The 17844-nt window shown below is 41.6% G+C and overlaps 1 protein-coding gene and 1 long non-coding RNA gene across 10 annotated transcripts; one reads left to right on the top strand and one right to left on the bottom strand.

Annotated features, from left to right (window-relative positions):
• Window positions 1–618: 618 nt before the first annotated feature.
• Window positions 619–9296, bottom strand: LOC133927015 (ubiquitin C-terminal hydrolase 13-like). 9 transcript variants are annotated; one of them, XM_062373243.1, is made up of 15 exons: window positions 9181–9296; window positions 8328–8395; window positions 8016–8255; window positions 7868–7939; window positions 7194–7391; window positions 7047–7115; window positions 6873–6980; window positions 6722–6793; window positions 6519–6647; window positions 6338–6433; window positions 6026–6193; window positions 5769–5834; window positions 1952–1998; window positions 1324–1433; window positions 619–1122 (listed from the first exon to the last, which is right to left on the bottom strand). In XM_062373243.1, exons 2-15 carry the CDS (start codon window positions 8388–8390, stop codon window positions 1082–1084), a joined length of 1479 nt encoding a protein of 492 aa, XP_062229227.1. In that variant the 5' UTR covers window positions 8391–8395; window positions 9181–9296; the 3' UTR covers window positions 619–1081. The 9 variants fall into 9 exon arrangements, 8 of the variants coding, with proteins under 8 accessions (XP_062229227.1, XP_062229229.1, XP_062229232.1 ...); XM_062373245.1 differs by having other exon boundaries at window positions 619–1117; XR_009911233.1 differs by having other exon boundaries at window positions 1083–1117; window positions 1324–1532.
• Window positions 9297–11682: 2386 nt separating this feature from the next.
• LOC133925951 (uncharacterized) lies at window positions 11683–16708 on the top strand. The gene is made up of 4 exons (XR_009911041.1): window positions 11683–11883; window positions 14841–14910; window positions 15268–15564; window positions 16246–16708. It is a non-coding gene; the product is annotated as an uncharacterized LOC133925951 (long non-coding RNA).
• The last annotated feature ends 1136 nt before the right edge of the window (window positions 16709–17844 follow it).

The raw sequence follows: 17844 nt of genomic DNA, 5'->3' as shown, positions 1-17844 counted from the left end.
AGGATTGGTCACAGTAGAAGACGATGGAGTTCATAAGGAGAGTGGAATCGCAGCCCATCTCGTTGTCCATCTCTGTTCTTGCCGTCGGTGTTCTTCTATTGTGGCTGATGTCTCGGTGGAGAACATTCGTGCTGATAACGTGTTGTAGTGTAGATAGTAATTGAGAGAGACAATAGAGTAGCAAATTAGAAGTAATGAACTCTTGTATTCATTGATTATGGTGTTTACATATTTATACATGGTGAAAAGACATGATGAGAGGACATATCTATTAGGAAGACATCTATTCTCAATAGACACAACTCTTTGTAATTGATCACATAATTATATCTAGAAATATCTATTCATAACAGATTAACAGTATGGAATGTTAGCTTATATATGTTTTGTGTGATTGTTTGTCTGCATACTCAAATGATTGCAGATATTTGTAGCTCGGTCCTACCGTAATAGAGGCATGCTCATATACGTGTATTTGGCATCCCCAGATCGACTTTCATACCTGTACTATTGTACTAGCGTGCCCAGGTGAAAAGCGAGACCGTCGTGAAACGAGAGAAACGAAGGGCGAAACAACTGGGCTTTCAGATACAGAGCCACGAAACTACATAGCTACAGTAAGCAACTTCTGCCGGGAGAAATCAAGTTCATATACAAAAAATTGACTACTCAATTCCATGTACAGGCAAGCAACCGGGATTTCAAGATGGGAGGGCGCAAGGAGCCAAATTTTGAGCCACCTCCATGTCAAAAGAAGATCAAACTTGTAACCAAAACCTCGGTAGCAGCAATGTTGTACATCATATGGCTCATGCGAGAAGCAAACTTGTACATCATTTATTATCATTAGTTAACACACATGAGATCAAAAGCCAGATCCAGCTCCATCTTTGTCATGCGGCAACATCATGCTTGACTTACATGAGCTTCAGAATTGATTTCATGCCTCCATGGTGATAGGCATCTCGACATGATCTGACTAAAAAAAAAAATCACATGAACATCTCATTCTCAGCAATCCAACTTCTAATGAGAAGAATATGTAGAATCCATATGCTTCCCTGAAAAGAAAATATGCTTCTCAAACATCAGCATCCAAGGAGGCCATACATTTTGTCTGCACTTACCAGAAATGCGATCTTGTAAGAAAACCGCAAAGATTAGGCAACTAACCAAGTTGTACCAACAAAAAAATAGTGCAGTGAATGGACAGGCTAACATGCACTAGCACACAGCACACTGTTTCTTAAAGAAAACCAAGCATCAGTTAGCTTAACGGGATACCCAAAACTTTCTGTAAGGAAAGGTCTCAACTATACTTACATAAATTTGAGGAGGAAAGTTCTGTTTCAATTGCAAAGAGCAAAGTGATGAAAGACCCCTGGCCCAGAAGATAGTTAACCCCTGGCTTGCTTGGTTTAATAGTGCTCATCCTGCTTCAGAAGCCCATGACTTGTACAGCAGTTTCACCAATTTCTTGTACAGGGCTAATGATGAGAATTTGGCAATCTTATGTTGAAAGGGAACACCAACTAAGTTTTTAAAAATAGGAAATATTAAACAGCAAGATGACATATAAAGTAGTGTTCCTATCAGTGAAGCAAAAAAAAATGGAGGCGAAGAGAGGTCCAATTTATTGTTGCTGACTCAAGATAATGCCTTACTAATTTCTTTTCAACATCAGCTGAAGTGGTCTATCAGATGTAAAAGCCGTTAAATTTCGTTGTTCATTTGTAGTGTCAATACGATCTCGTATAAAAGCACTTACTATGCTCCTAGCTGCAGTATCAAAGCATAAACAACTTGCCAGCAAAGTGATGACAAAAAGCAAACCTGTTTACATGTTTGTTGTGAATTAACATCGCATAAACAGTAGGTTTCCTTATACATTTGACAAATAATTGCTAGCAGGTTGTATATCAGCAAGAAATAAGAATTTAAAGATGATTACCTGAACTTCAGTTTTGCCACTGAGGATGACACCTCTCCCTCTTGGGCCTACACAGACATCCAAAGCTAAGTTCTCACTAGTATCTGTTTTTAGAAATTTAGTAGTGTACAACAAAAGCAATTAGCATCTCTCTAATATTGCCTGAAGCTTGCATGAAGAAACGGTAGGTTCACATAATTAACTACAAAAAATACATTTAAAATGATATTATCTGAATTTTCAATTAACATAATGGTGCTTGTTCTGCAAGTTCTAATGCTAATGCATGTCCTAAGCTATCTACTGGCATCATGCATGAATTTTGGAGACACTTGAACAAAATGGGCTAGCAGTTTAACAGATGAGAAGTATCATCATTCACCACAATAAACAACACAATGCTGCTAAGCTCCTACCTCATTTGCTATACACAAATCGTTCAGATTTACAAGGACCAAACTACTGGGGAACAGATGTATCACCATTCACCAGAAGGATATGAAAAATCTGAACCGTGAGAAGGAAGTCCACCGATGCCCCAATCGGCCAATCATTGCTGCCAACGATGTGTGCGACCACTACCTGCCCCAAGCTACGCCTTAAGACACCACCCCGCACGATCTTCCCTGATGCAAATCGTGTCTCCCAATCGACGCCCTCGACGAGCATGGAGGTGCCCGTGTCGGTTAGGCGCACCAGCGGTTGCACGGCGGCGTCGACGACAGCCTGGAGCGTGGCGGCGCAGGAGCTGTCGCTAAGGCCAGGACGTAGCCGATGCTGGTGTGGGTGGCTTCGGCCGCAATGGGAAGGAAGTGGAGGGGATGGGCTTGTTTCTCTAGGTGGTTGTGGCGGCGGCGGAGGGGGAAGCAGGGCGGCTAGCCTGCCCCAATCGGCCATTGCCGCCGCTGTCGCACAGGAAGAATAGAGATGAACAAGGGTATGGAGTGAGGGCTTTAATCTCAAAATAAAAAAGCAATCATTTGTTACTGCCTTGCACTTCTAGATCCACAAAATTACTTACATGCCATTACTTTTCTTTCCAATAATACCCTCGAAATGCTAATACTAGTCACAAATATTAGTATATTACTGGTGGGAGTTTTCACTAATATAAAGTGCATCCAAACTAAAGATGTCCAAATGGGCGGCCCGGCCTGGCACGGCACGGGCCCAGTCAGGCACGGCCCGTTTTGGGCACGGCCCGTTACAGCCCGTTAGCTAAACGGGCCGTGCCGTGCCGGCCCACGTGCCGTGGTTGCAGCCCAGGCACGGCCCATTTAAGATCGGGCCGTGCCGTGCCGGCCCGTGGCACGATAGGCCCATTAGTATTTTTCTGGTCTGGCGGCCTGTTAACACATGAAAATCCCGAAAAACATCAAAAAACCGCCGAATGCAGGGATCGAACTCAAGACCTCATACATGGGAAGCAATGACTCTACCACCCTGTTAAGGATCTCTTTATGTATTAGGGATAAATAAATTATATAAAATCTTAAAAAAATAGAAAAACTTAAATGGGCCGTGCCGTGCCGGCCCGGCGTGCCGCGGCTCCGGCCCAGGCACGGCCCGCCTAACCGTGCCGTGCCGTGCCTAGGCCGGGCCAATTTTCCCGTGCCGCGGGGCCCGTTAGGCCCGGCCCAGTTGGCCATCTTTAATCCAAACCATTAGACGGAAGGAAATAGATAGCTCACGTTAATTTGAGGGCACTATAAAGCTTCTCTTACAAGAAGCTATCCTTTGTTTCTCTGCCAGCATCACAACCTCAGGGGCAATTGCTTGATGAATATGAACCGATCAAGGTGCGATTTGGACAATAAATTACTGGTTCAATTGCTCTGCTGCCAACATAATTTAAACTCGCTATCATTTTTTTGGTGTAAATTGATATAATGATTTCTGATAACTCTTGCAAACTATCAGACAGTATGTTTTGTTTGTTTCTGTTTGTAGGGAACCTATCTAAGAAACAAAGAGTCTATATCTGATTTCGAGGTGTCTGACATGTCTGATGCCAAGGTAAATTTCATATTTCGCATTATTTTAAGACATATAATTAAAAGTGCATACCATTTTCTTCCTCATTGTTCATTGTTGTAACATTAGGTGCCTACCTGGCTTGTTGCTTTAACTTTGCGAACCACTTTTCATACTAAGTGTTCGATACATGAAAAAAATCTAGACATTTTGCACCTCCTGTTTTGCTATTATGTGCGCCCGCTGTGACCACAATCATGCCAATCATAAAACACTGAGGGTGAGTAACCTTAACACAATATGATCTGAACTATTTTGTGTTATTACAAAATACTTACCTTTGTTTATATAACCTTTTAATTTATGAGTTATTCCCATCGTTTCTTACAAGTATACAAAGTTCACAACAGATCGGCTCTAGCTCTTGAAGCTTTTAGAACTTTTTTTCATCAAGATGTTGCTGAAGATCTTCATGCTGAAAAAATTTGGGGGAAGGATGATATTTCTGTCAATATTTCCTGTTAACTCTCATTATTTTATTATTTTTACCTGTTGTAACTTTGTATGCTGCCAGATTACTATTTCACATGCAAGGAAAATGATCTACATTCATCCATGTGAGAAACCACTCACATCAAGAGTACAAGTTTTAGGAACTTATTGCAAATTTTGCAGCAAAAGAATGGTAAAAAAATATCCATTTTGCTCAGCTTTTTGAAGGTAAGAATGATACATATAGCATGTATTCTAACTGAAAACACTTGACTAAATTGTTTTTTCTGGTTAACTTCCAACTAATCACACAAGACTTAAAGGAATCTGATGATTTATTTAAAGGTACAATACTTATTTCGGGCAAATGTGTGAAAACGTACAGAAGAATGCAAGATCTAACCAAACCTTTTCAACTTACCTTGAACCATGGGATACTTATGCATAGAACTACCTGAAACCCAAATTCAAAACAAGAGGTATGACGCCAAGTGCAATACTCACGATTATTATCCTTGGGGGGGGGGGGGGGGCCGACATTTCCACACATTTGCCCGAAATAAGTATTGTACCTTTAAACAAATCATCAGAATCCTTTAAGTCTTATGTGATTAGTTGAAAGTTAACCAGCAAACACAATTTAGTCAAGTGTTTTCAGTTAGAACATAGGCTGGCTATCATTCTTACCTTGCAAAAAGCTGAGCAAAATGGATTTTTTTTTTTACCATTCTTTTTCTGCAAAATTTGCAATAAGAAGTTCCTGAAACTTTTACTCTTGATGGAAATGATTTCACATGGATGAATGTAGATCATTTTCCTTCCATGTGAAATAGTAATCTGGCAGTATACAAAGTTACAACAGGTAAAAATAATAAAAATATGAGAGTTAACAGGACATACTTACAGAAATATCATCCTTCCCCCAAAATTTTTCAGCATCAAGATCTTCAGCAACATCTTGATGAAAAGAAGTTCTAAAAGCTTCAAGATCTAGGACCAATCTGTTGTGAACTTTGTATACCTGTACGAAAACGATGGGAATAACTCATAAATTAAAAGGTCATATAAACAAAGATAAGTATTTTGGAATAACACAAAATAGTTCAGATCATATTGTGTTAAGGTTACTCACCCTCAGTTTTTTATGATTGGCGTGATTGTGGTCACAACGGGCGCACATAATAGCAAAACAGGAGGTGCAAAATGTGTCCAAATTTTTTTCATGTATCGAACACTTAGTATGAAAAGTGGTTCGCAAAGTTAAAGCAACGAGCAAGGTAGGCACCTAATATTACAACAATGAACAACAAGTAAGAAAATGGTATGCACTTTTAGTTAGATGTCCTAAAACAATGCAAAATATGAAATTTACCTTGGCATCAGACATGCCAGACACCTCAGAATCAGACATAGACTCTTTGTTCCGTAGATAGGTTCCCTACAAACAGAAACAAACAAAACATATTGATAGGTTCCCTACAAACAGAAACAAAAAAACATATTGTCTGATAGTTTGCAAGAGTTCACAGAAATCATTATATCAATTTACACCAAACAAAGATGATAGCGAGTTTAAAATTATGTTGGCAGCAGAGCAATTCAGCCAGTAATTTGTTGTCCAAATCGCACCTTGATCGGTTCATATTCATTAGGCAATTGCCCCTGAGGTTGTGATGCTGGCAGGGAAACAGAGGATAGCTTCTTGTAATGTTTTCCGCACTTGACACTAATTCTCAATTTTAAAAGGTGGTGTGCCTCGGAATCTGAGAGTGTACGATCACATTTCTTGTCCCACCCCTACAAACAAAAACAAACAAAACATACTAGTCAGATAGTCTTCAGGAGTATATTGCTGTCATTATATTAGGTACACTAAACAAAGGTAAAATTGTTTTTGTAAAATTATATCGGCAGAATAGAAACTGATAATCTGAATCACACCTTGATGATACTATCTTCATCAGACAGTTGCCCCCGGGGCAGTGACAATGCTAAGGTAACAGAGGCTGCACGCTTCTGATGTTCTTTAGACTTTACCTGATAGAAAGAGACAAATGTAAGTGTTATATTATACAAAAAATAGAGGACCTTTATTTAACTTGTGTAGTATAGAATGAATTACCCGTGCTGTGGGTTGACACACAGGTTCACATGGTGGGGATAGGCCACCCAAATCCTTCAGCACGCAGTCATGGTCACTCAAACTCAACTCCAGTTCATCCCGCAAAGATGCAAGGAATGGGTTCACAGTCTATATAATTACACAATCATAAACCCAAAAGATGGTTCATAATAGAATATATATATAGTTGTACCCATACTTACCATTGGAGACGAACCACTGCTTTTGAATAGTGAGTACTTGCGAAGAATATCTTGATAAAGGTCCAGTGAAATCTGATAAGCAGAAAAAAGGCATAAGGGAAACGAAAGTTGTGCTTGATGACAAAAAATGAGAAGTCCTAAGATTAATTACCGATTTTTTGAACATGAATTGAAGGAATGAGGACACGTTGTGCCTCCTATGTTGATTCTTCGAATGTGATTCAGAAGTTTGAATCCAAACGATATCTCCATCAGTTATCTACAAAGGGAACAAAGAGTTTGTTCAAACCAATAAAATTTAAATTTCACAATTAACGGATGTTACCTTGTTGTCTTCAAAGGAAATATCAAGCTTGAGTGGGTGGCAAAGCACTTTAGGGTCGAAAGATATTTCCTGTGATGCAAATCTTATTAGATCTAGCGGAAAAGTTGCAAGCTGATTATATGCGTTGTGCAAAGCAAGGTACCTCACCTCGAACAGAGTTAAACCTTCTCCAGGGCCAATTTCTGCCATTTCGCGCAGCTTTTCTAAAATGTTAACGGGTCTGTTTGAGAGTTGTAATGAAAGCCTGCCAACATATTTAAAGCTGCAGCGCTTTGCGTTGAAGAATTTGAAGAATATCATAACTTCATCATCCCTCTTAGGAAGAGGGTAGACGGGTTTTGAGAGCTATACAAAAATATGTAGAACATGTTAAAAAGAACTAAAGATGTTACTTATTGGGAAAAATATGGTTGTGTAGAACCATGCCGTTATGAGTTAAAAACAGTCAATCACTTAAAAGATAACACCTACTGTAATCTCACAGCAAGGTATGAAAAAGTCAAGATGCAAAGTTCAAGTGCTCATAAACTCCGAAAGCCCAGCTCAATTCACTAGTTTCCCAAAATCTATCTTAGCACAGCCGAATAAAGGCAAAAACTAGAGGGAAAGATGAGTAACACAATCTATATCAAAACAACATCGAGGGAAAAAGAGAAGGCATAAATTGCTATGGATTACGCCTATAGAAATTGAACTACAAACTTTACACTTCTGAAATGGAGATAAAACTGTGAAGAAAACAAAACACTCAAAAGCACAAAAATAAATCCAAAAGCTAAAGTCTAATATTCCACTTGACATAGTTAGGTTTGAAGACTTACTATCCCATATTCAACCTCCAAATAGAGATCAAGACAACCTTCACTACCAATGGACTTTTCAATATCACCAATCTGAAAAACAAGAATTAAATGTTAAAGAGAACCTATTGGAACAAGGTGCAACAAATTAAACAATGATGTAGCCTACCATTGTATCCTGCTCCTCTATACTTAGTACCCTGGATGGCATGTATGTGTTATTGCCCCTTCTCATGAAAATCCACCACCTCTGCATATCAGCTGGCACTCGAAAGTTCCTCTCGATCTCATTTTTAAATTCACAAAATTGCGCATCCGAGGCTCTAACGTAGCTCGGTTCATGACCATCAAGAAGGTCAAAACAAATTGTAGACCCTACCTTCTTGGTAAGGTAAGCATCTCGAGTAACCTACAGGTTACTAAAATTAGATACACATATTCCACCAGCAGCAGATAAAGCATTAAAGGAGAAAAAAAGTACCTTGATTTTAATGGTATTTTCCCTCACTTTGATACCTTTCCTGTTGTTTTGATCCCCAGGCATAATTACTGAAAATTAAGAATTTAAAGTACTCATACAAAAGCCCTCAGAATCGTCCTAGTGTTCTATGTTGCGCGGTAACATGACAGAATCGTCCCCTCGGGAAGAGAACATGACACAATCATCGCGTAAAGAATGCAATAAACATGAGTCCCTATGCATTGACTAATTTCACATTCAAGGAAGGGAATGAAAAGAGTAATCACAATCATCACATGTAAACTAACACATGGAACCATTCATCACACCCATGGCCAAAAATTTTCACTGGATGTTTAACGGAAACCCCAGCTTGCAATACTGCTAAAAACCAAGCACCCAACAGCAACTCAGAATAGAGCTAGAGCGGTTAAAAAGGTCCGGTGATCTGCCCCGCGCGATTACACCAAACACCGCCGCTCTCTACCACCTCCCCCTCTTTTCCCCTATCTAAGCAAGCAATAGAGCGATCACAGACCCACGCCTCATCGCCAGCGCCCCGACTCAGGATAAATGCCGGCGACTTCAACGATGCAGACCTCCTCTCTCACACACACATGCCAGCGCCCCGACGCAGGATAAATGCCGGCGACTTCGCCGATGCAAACCTCCTCTCTCACACACACGCGCGCCGCGCCCACGCCTCATCGCCAGCGCCCCGACGCAGGATAAATGCCGGCGACTTCGCCGATGCAGACCTCCTCTCTCTCACACACGCGCGCGGGCGCAAGTATCACAAACCCACGCCTCATCGCCAGCCCCACGACGCAGGATAAACGCCGGCGACTTCGCCGATGGAGGAGCAACACATCACCTTCGTCGGCAGCGAATGGAGATGGCCTGACCCGCCGTCCGCTTGTCCCAAGCTTTCTGCGCTCCCTTTCTCTCTCTGCGCTCCCTTTCTCTCTCTATAACAAACCGGAAGCAAGTGGGGTCGCCCGGTGGACGAGAGGTTCATGTGGGACCCACCTTGTGGCGTTTTCTCTCTGCCGCACCGAGTTAATTTCTATCGGCGAACAGGGCCATTGCGTACCATTCTCAATGACATGTGGGACACCGTGAAGGATGGCCCACATGTAAGTGAGGGAGTGAAAAGGGGCATTCTCCTAACTTTTAGTCCTCATCCACCTTGGTTTCTTCTTCTTTTCCCATGCGACATGAGGCCGGTGCTTATATTTGTCATATGTTTTGATTTGGACACGACCATCCTTCTGCTCGTGGCGTTCTTGTTTTTCTTCAGGTAAAGGTTTGTGCGCTCGCGATTCCGCCCGTCCGTATGCCGTCCGATGATGCGAAGTTTTGATCGAAGCGTCAGCCGACTCTCCTTTTCCTATGCACGGCAACGTGGCTCCACATACGTTGTCCTGTCCTTCTCCATTTGCACAAGCCGCTCCCCCTCTCTGATAAGTGTCTCTCTCCTCTGCTCCTTTCCCCTCCACCTTTCTCCATCGGATTTCTGAAGCCAAGCTACAGTTCACCTGCTAGGATTTCGTTGTGGTGAAGGGGAAGACATCGGCGAGTTGATTCACAGAGAGGAGCTGCGTGCCTTCTCATTTCACGCATGTGCTTCTAGCTAGTTAGTAGGTTGTTGATAGGATCCGAGCTTGTGGCCGATCGTGCTCCTCCGCTTAGGATCAAGTCCATGCACCTTGGAATCGAGCTCATCTACATGGGATTGGCTCCCTATCATTGGGGGCGGGCTCCTTCGCGTGATATCAAGCTCCTCGTCATTGGGGTTAGATTCCTCCTGACCTTATCAAGCTACTTGGCATCAAGGCTGACATCTGTCGGTGAATTAGAAACTGCGGGTCTCCGAATCCCGAGATCGGGCCAGCAATTCGCCACGTGGCGCCATTCCGCGGGGTCTCCTTCGCAAGGTAAAAAAGATTAAGTCCCGAGAGAGGGCGCTCGGGGCCACAATCAATGGTCCCCGAGTACCTAAGTTCCCCAATGATCTGCGAAGTCTAAATGCCGGGAAGAAAGTGCTCGGGGAGGTATACGGTGACCCCCGAGCACCCAAGTCCCCCGAGCACCAGAAAAGCTAAGTACCGGGAGAAGTGTGTCCGGGGCTGCGAGCGGTGACCCCCTGGGCACCCAAGTATCCCGAGAACCCACTGAAGGAAGTTCTGGGAGAGAGTGCTCGGGGCTGCGTGCAGCGGCCCCCGAGCACTCGGTCCCCCGAGGATCCGTACAAGCGTGCCCGGGAGAGAGTGCTCGGGGAGGTGAATAGTAGCCCCCGAGCACTCGGTTTCCCGAGGACCAAGAAAGAGCATTCTCGGGAGAGAGTGCTCGGAGAGGTGAACAGTGACCCCCGAGCACTCGGTTCCCCGACGACCCAGGAAGCCCCCTTGACAAGTGGCCCCCACAGAGGCCCACTAATGAGGTGTCAGCCAGTCAAAGGTCCGAGGCCGCATTTAAGAGCGCGCGTGGCCTGTCACCTCCAACTGCTCCCGTCACGCTCGGTGTTAGTTCCCACCACATTCTGGCAGAAGGGCGTGGGGTCATTAAATGCACGGGTCCCATCATGTGCCATCCGGCACGCCTCGGGATAACGTCGTGAGAGCCGAGGCGTTCCGACTGCCGCACTGCTGTGGCAAGAGAACAAGACAGGGCGGGCACGCCGGGCCGCTCTGTGGCTGCCCGGTGGGCCCTCCCCACGGCGCCCGTTGCCAATGCATTTATGGTGACGGATGACCGGGCGTGGGGCGCATTTTCCACCCCCGGTCACTTCGTCCAGAGGCTCTGATGACACCCTTTCCATTTATGGTGCCTTGGAACTCGTGCCCTCCCCTTCGGGGCACGCTACTGCCGACGGGTATTTAAAGCAGCCGGCAGCAGCGGACAAAGACAGGCTAAGAATATCAAAACAGGCTGAATCTCGGCACAATCTCTGAACAAGCTCGACAAGTTAGACAATCTCTCGAAAGTAGGAAAATCCCAGAGGAAGTGGGTAGAGAAGAGAAGAGAAGCCCAAGAGCACCTAAAGCCAACAGATACACGCAGACCGAAGAACAAGGAGTCCCAGGCTCTAGGATAGACAAACATTCTTGTAACCAGCAACATCCTTGAGGGATATTCTCTGGGCATTTGTAGTATCCATACAGGAGTAGGGTGTTACGCCTCCGTGCGGCCCGAACCTGTCTAAACACCAGTGCATTTACTTCGTTCCGCACTAGATCATTCCACCCCGCCGGCCATCGCATTTATACCCATTTATTTCTCCGGCAAACATATTCAGGATCATCCCCCCGGCCGAATCTCTAAAAAGGGGTCCATCAGGATCCCTGCGACAAGAGTTAACCCTCCGACAACCTCCTCCGCGCGGGGTTAAGCTTTTCATCGTCGTGGCCATGTAGCTCCCTGTGTGATCGAGACGAGGATGACTTGGAAGAGCATGACAGTGGCAGATTATTGGGCTCCATGGCGTTGAACTGAGGTCGATCGTCGCCCAGATCGAGATCCTCGCCTCCTCCGCGTGAGGGTGGTGGTAGATTGGGCTTCATGGCGCTGAACAAAGGTAACTAGATCCTTCTCCCACTTGTGTCTTACTCTTGCTCCTGCGGCTCTGCCATTTTAGGTCACATTATCCCACTTGTGCCTTCTCCCACAATGCATTCAAGGGTGAGCGTGCTTCCGTTCATCAATTTCCCCCCTTCCCCATGTCCCCTTTGATGCAATTGAGCGTAAGCTTCGATTAGTGGACTTAGTCAAGGAGCCAGATTTCGACGACGAACCAGTAACGTGAGTTCATAGATTTTGCATATGCTCCTGTTGATTTTTGGTTTTGCACTTGGTTCCTATTATGCAGCTTTTCTTACATTCCACGATGCTCATGTTTTTGGTGGATCTGCATGTGCTCCTTAGTTTGTTGATTAGAGTTTGACTCGATTCATAAGGTCATGGATGTAATGTGGTAGTTATGAGCTGAAGAACCATTTTTGCTAGCTTAATTCTTCTGCTTTTATTTTCTTAAGGATGATTGATGATGATTTCGAATCTCAGTGTTCTGTTTTTTATGATGAACTGATGTTTTTACCGCTTAATAGTATAACATTGTACCTATGTTTTTGGTTATATGATGTGCACAATGTGATGATCATATATGACATATCTGATAATTTCATACACATGTGAGATGATAGGCATTCAGTAGGTAATCTTTTGATGTTAGCAGAGGTGCATTGAATTAGGGAACTGAAATGATTGAATTGCCTAAAAGGGGGTGAATTGGGCAATTAAAAACTTCTACCGAAATCTTGAACAAATAGCAACCTTAGCCTAGAAGAAAAGAAATGTGACTACACGAACCAGCTAGGAGAGGGCAACAAAACAAGCAAGCAAAGATACTAAAAAAATGCGGAATTTGAAAGCTTGCAAGAATGTAAATGCTCAAATTAAATTACAAAATAGTAAAGAGATGGACAAGAGAATACAGATTTTTCTCTCGAGGTATCGAGGAGTTAGCACTCCGCTCTAGTCATCGTTGGAGCATCTACCAAGAATATCACTCCACCTTAAGTCACCAAAACTCAAGTGTTCTCTCATGATTGTCACTTCTCTATCTTCGAATTGACAGGCATCAAACCAAGTACATAGCTCTTCCCGAGACTCCCACAAGAACTCCAAGAGCTCACCAAGAACACCTCCAATCATCAAGACCGGCTAGGTGTTGCCAATCACTAAGAGTAACAAGCCAATAGTTTTACTTGATCAAGATCAAGCCTAGAATACAGCTAGATGCACACTTGCTACTCACCAAGCACTAATAAAATCTTTTATCTTCAATTAGGGACTTAGAAATCAACTCAAGTGCTCTCTCTTGCTTCTATATGATACACACAATGTATGAGCTTCTCCGGGTCACTAGCAAGCCGAATGAAACCAAGTGGATAGGTATTTATAGGCTAGAGATCCAAATTATAGCCATTGTCTAACCACCTACTTTTTCTGTTAACACCGGATGATCCCGTGAGTATATCTTTACTCACACCGGGCAATCCGGTGAGTTCAAATTTCAATGCTCCACTGTGCCAGCTGGCATTAGCCGTTGTACTGTTAATAGTCCGGTGTATCCATCCGGTGAACACACACACAACACCGTACTATCTTGTGAATGTAACTTGGCCAAAACTACCTGTTCCAACCCTCTCCGGAAATATTATTCCGGTGACTCTCATCAAGCCAACACGTGACTATCCGATGGGTTGAGTTGCTTCTGTCATCAAAGGCTCCTCTGGAGAAAATGCTCCGATGTACATATATGACTCTTACCGGACCATCTGGTGAGTAGTTCCAATTCAAAACACCCGAAACACCCCTTCTCTGGGAATATTACTCCGGTGTAGTCTCCAATCAACTCACCGGACCATCCAATGAGTATACCATCTTCAATTTACCTCTGAAAAAATTAGTTTGGTGATCCCACACTTCCATCACGGGGTTATCCGGTGAGTTCAACTTTATTTTCTTGAGCAAGTTCACTTTTGCTGAATTAGTCCGGTGATTTTATCACACTAACACCGGACCATCCAGTGTAACACTTCTAAAAAATTTAGACATGTGTCAGCAAAAAATAATTATCCAGTGGTACAGGCCTTGAACACCGGATCATACTGAACATATAGGATGTTGCTCTGACTTGTGCAAATAAAGCTCTGGTGAGATCACTTCTGGCAGGATTGGATCATCCGGTGCACTGAAAATACTTTGAGCTCATCCAATTCAACCTTATCTTGAGCTCTACCTTCTCCACATCTCAACCATGGGCTTCTATGAACTACCTAGTGCTAAAATTTCACAAGTGTGCATCAAACCAAGTCTAGACTCAACTAAGTCAAGCTACCACTCTTAACCCCTCTTTATAGTACGGTCAAAAGACTAAAAAAATAGAACATATACTACTTTAAGTGTCCTTCATCTCCTTTCTGATACCTAGAACTAGAAGATACTCAATCTTGATACACATGTCCTTTGATCGACCATTTAATCGTCTTAGGGATAAGAATATCCACTTATCATTGTGAACTGAGATTTTTGATTCCCTTCAAAATAAATTGTTAGTCACAATAATACGGTTGTTATTAATCAACAAAACACTTACTATTTACCTAACGGCCTAGATGCTACAGGAACCTATGATGTATGCACTTCACGTTGTTTTAGAGTTAAGCTATTAGATTACACTGTGCAAGTTTCTTAACAATTTGACAGCTAAACCCTATCACATGCACCATGAGATAAAACGTTGAATATGTCTTCAACCATATATGTGCAGTGCAAAACATATTATGTTCAGTAATCCCCTGCACATGTGAAATTGCAGAGTGCAGATTCCATTTTTCAAATATATTTTAGGCAATTTCATGTACATTTTAAGCATTATTGATCTAGGGGGTATTGTGTACATCTCAGATCATATGCTTAGGTTTCTGTAGGCATCGTTTTTTGTTTAATTGTGTTTATTTTTTTACTCAGGTAATGGCGAGGTCAAAAATGCAAAAGGATGTTGCATCTACATCACACAGTAAGAATGGGGAATTGTATGGTATGTTAACTAACTCTTTTTCATATTTTCCAACATTATTCTTTTTTTGTCAGATGAAATCATGTTGTTAGATATGTGTTATATCATATTATTATGCACTGTTGTGCCATGTTAAAGCAAATTTTGTAAAATAGAAAGTAATTTTGTATAGTCAGTATGCCGTTTTATGTTTTTTATGCAATATATTTACTTCTACAAACTATAACATTTTTTTAGCAAATTATAAGTTTATGACTTTTACAATGCTATCATTGTGTAGTAATGCTTCTTGAACATATCTTATTGCTGTCATTATGCAATTATAAGTATGTTCTTTTCATCTTCCCCTCATCTTTTGTTTTCAATTTTTTTGTGTAGGGTGCTAGAAAAAGAGCTTCACCATCAAGGCTGGTGAAGTTGTACAAAGACATATCTCTTAGGTGTGTTTCTTCGAGCGATAGTGTGACCTCAGAAATACTATGAGCATCTTACTGCTCTATAGGACCAAGCTGTGCAAAAAGTCAGGTTATTTGTAATTATATCTTCGTTAATTGCCAAAATAAAGTCAAAGTCAATATCAGGGTAGCTCATTTAGATCCATCGTTCTTTGGTGCCTGCAAGAAAAATGGAACAAAATTAAAGATGAAAGGCATATCGACAATATTTACTTATTCGGTATAAACTCATATGCTACAATTTTGCTGAATCCTGCATGCTACTCTCTCTCTCTCTCTCTCTCTCTCTCTCTCTCTCTCTCTCTTAGTCCAAACTTCTACTTCCATGCAAGTTAACAGCCAATTGTAAAGGTGATTTTAGTGTTGAAACCCTTTTTTATATGCTTTTCTATACAGGCAAGTCTAGGGAAAAAATTATAAACTGCTAAGCACAAAGCTCAGTGTTCAAAACCTTTTTTTACATACTTTCCTGTCAAGCAAATATATTGATCCAATGAGGCACCTTAACTACTTCAGAGATGCCAATTTTTTGTAAATTGATAAGTACATATTTCCAGTGTTTAAATCCTTTTTTCATACGCTATCCGTCAAAAAACTCTATTGATTCAATAAGGCTACTTAATAATTTCAGAGAAGCAAAATTATGTGGACTGACAAGCAAAACATTTCATCATTTGGCAGGAAAATATAGTGATTACATAAGGCAAAATTATGTTAAATGAATAGATAAAAATATGTTACCTATCAGGCAAATATAGTGATTCAATCAGGTTTATTAACTATTTCAGAGAAGCAACTGTGTAGCAGAATGTAGATCTATTCCTTATTTTTTTTCTATATTTGCAATTTTTTCTATATGAATGTCAAATCTGAATACTTACCTTTTGTTTTTTTATTCAAGGAATTTTCTTCTTCATGTGCTCAGCAATGGCGATCTCGAAATCACTGCGTCTGCTCCACCTGTGCCAGGAGGCAGTGTAATGGAGGAGGGAGACGTATTGTAGTTGTTTTCTCAAATTGCTTCAATTCGTGCTGCTCAGCCTCAATTCATGTTGCTCACAGTGAGTATAGTTAGTTGCCATAGTTGCAGAGGCCTCAAACTACGCGGACGCTATTGTAGACGACGACGATAGTGGTGGTCGGGGAGGCAGTGAAGGGTGTGGAGCTACTGGATCTAGACATCCCCAAGTATGGTGCCACTTCCACCTCTATTTTGCTGGCACTCTGATGTAACGTCGCCTCTCCACCATCATCAGGTGTTCAGCTGCCCGATTTGGTTGTCCCCGCAAGCATGGTGCATCCACCGGGCAAGTAGGAAGCTATAGGGTCACCAAGGTTGCCACAACCCCAAATCCATCTCTATCTTTCACTGATCTGTATTGGTATTTGTATGAATTTGCCTACATAATGCTTTAAATGTGCCTAGCTATTACATCAAATAGCTTTTTGCTACAATCTCAAATATCTTTGCTCTCTTCTGTGCTATGCCGATTCGCAATGAATTTGCCTATGTAATGCTTTGAATTTATCTCAAATTGCCTTACAATTTGTCTACAGTTATTCTTGTTTGCTTCAAAAATCATTCTAATTTGCCTTTCTAATTCACGCTAATTTACCTTTCAAATTACGCTTATTTTCTTTTCATAATCTTCTTATTTGTTTGCTCCAAATCTCCTGATTTGCTTTCAAGAAATTCAACGTATTTGATACTGATTTTTGTTTATATTACTATATTTATCCGAGTACGTGAGCAGGTAAGGGAGACACAAATTCTAGTCTAATTTTTGCTTTAAAACATGGAGCATATTGATCTGATTTTTCCTTGACATGGATTCTAATTTGTTTTTTGACTCTAGTCTGATTTTCATATACCTTTTTAAAAAATGTTTTTATGTATCTAGTGAATTGGGAAGAACAGACGATCTTCCCATCTGCATGGGCGAAGCGTCAGGAAAGGAGAGGTGAAGAGCGTGTTGGTGGTTGGTTAATTAATCACTTTCTTTAAATTAAAAGAAAGCATAGTTAATTAATCACTATCCTGATTAGGGTGTGCATGCCGAAGAACTAATGTATGCACATGCATGCATTAGCCTGCCTTTTTTTATTACAAGGTCCTAGTGAATATTAACTAGATCTTTATCTAGTTAACATTTCTCTTAATAAAGTTTAGATCTATCAATATTTTTTTTAAACTAGTTCAACAACAATTTTGAAGGCATGTCAACAACTTCATAACCTAGTTCAACATTTTCCCTAACACATCAACAATTTTCGAAACATAATTCAACAATTTTTTTTAACCTAGTTCAATAATTTCTGAAACCTAGTTCAACCATTTCTGAAACCTTTCAACAAATTTTTACCCAAAAAAGGAAAACGTCAGTTCGCCAAAAAAAAAAGGAAGCTTTTAGGGGGAAAAAAAGATAAGTGTTAACTAAATCAAGATCTAATTAATTTTAACCACTTACAATCTCCTTTCTTTATTTTCTCTAACCTGGGC

Source organism: Phragmites australis, chromosome 8 (assembly GCF_958298935.1).
Source record: "Phragmites australis chromosome 8, lpPhrAust1.1, whole genome shotgun sequence".
NCBI lineage: Eukaryota > Viridiplantae > Streptophyta > Magnoliopsida > Poales > Poaceae > Phragmites > Phragmites australis.
This window is presented reverse-complemented; position numbering and strand designations above follow the sequence as displayed.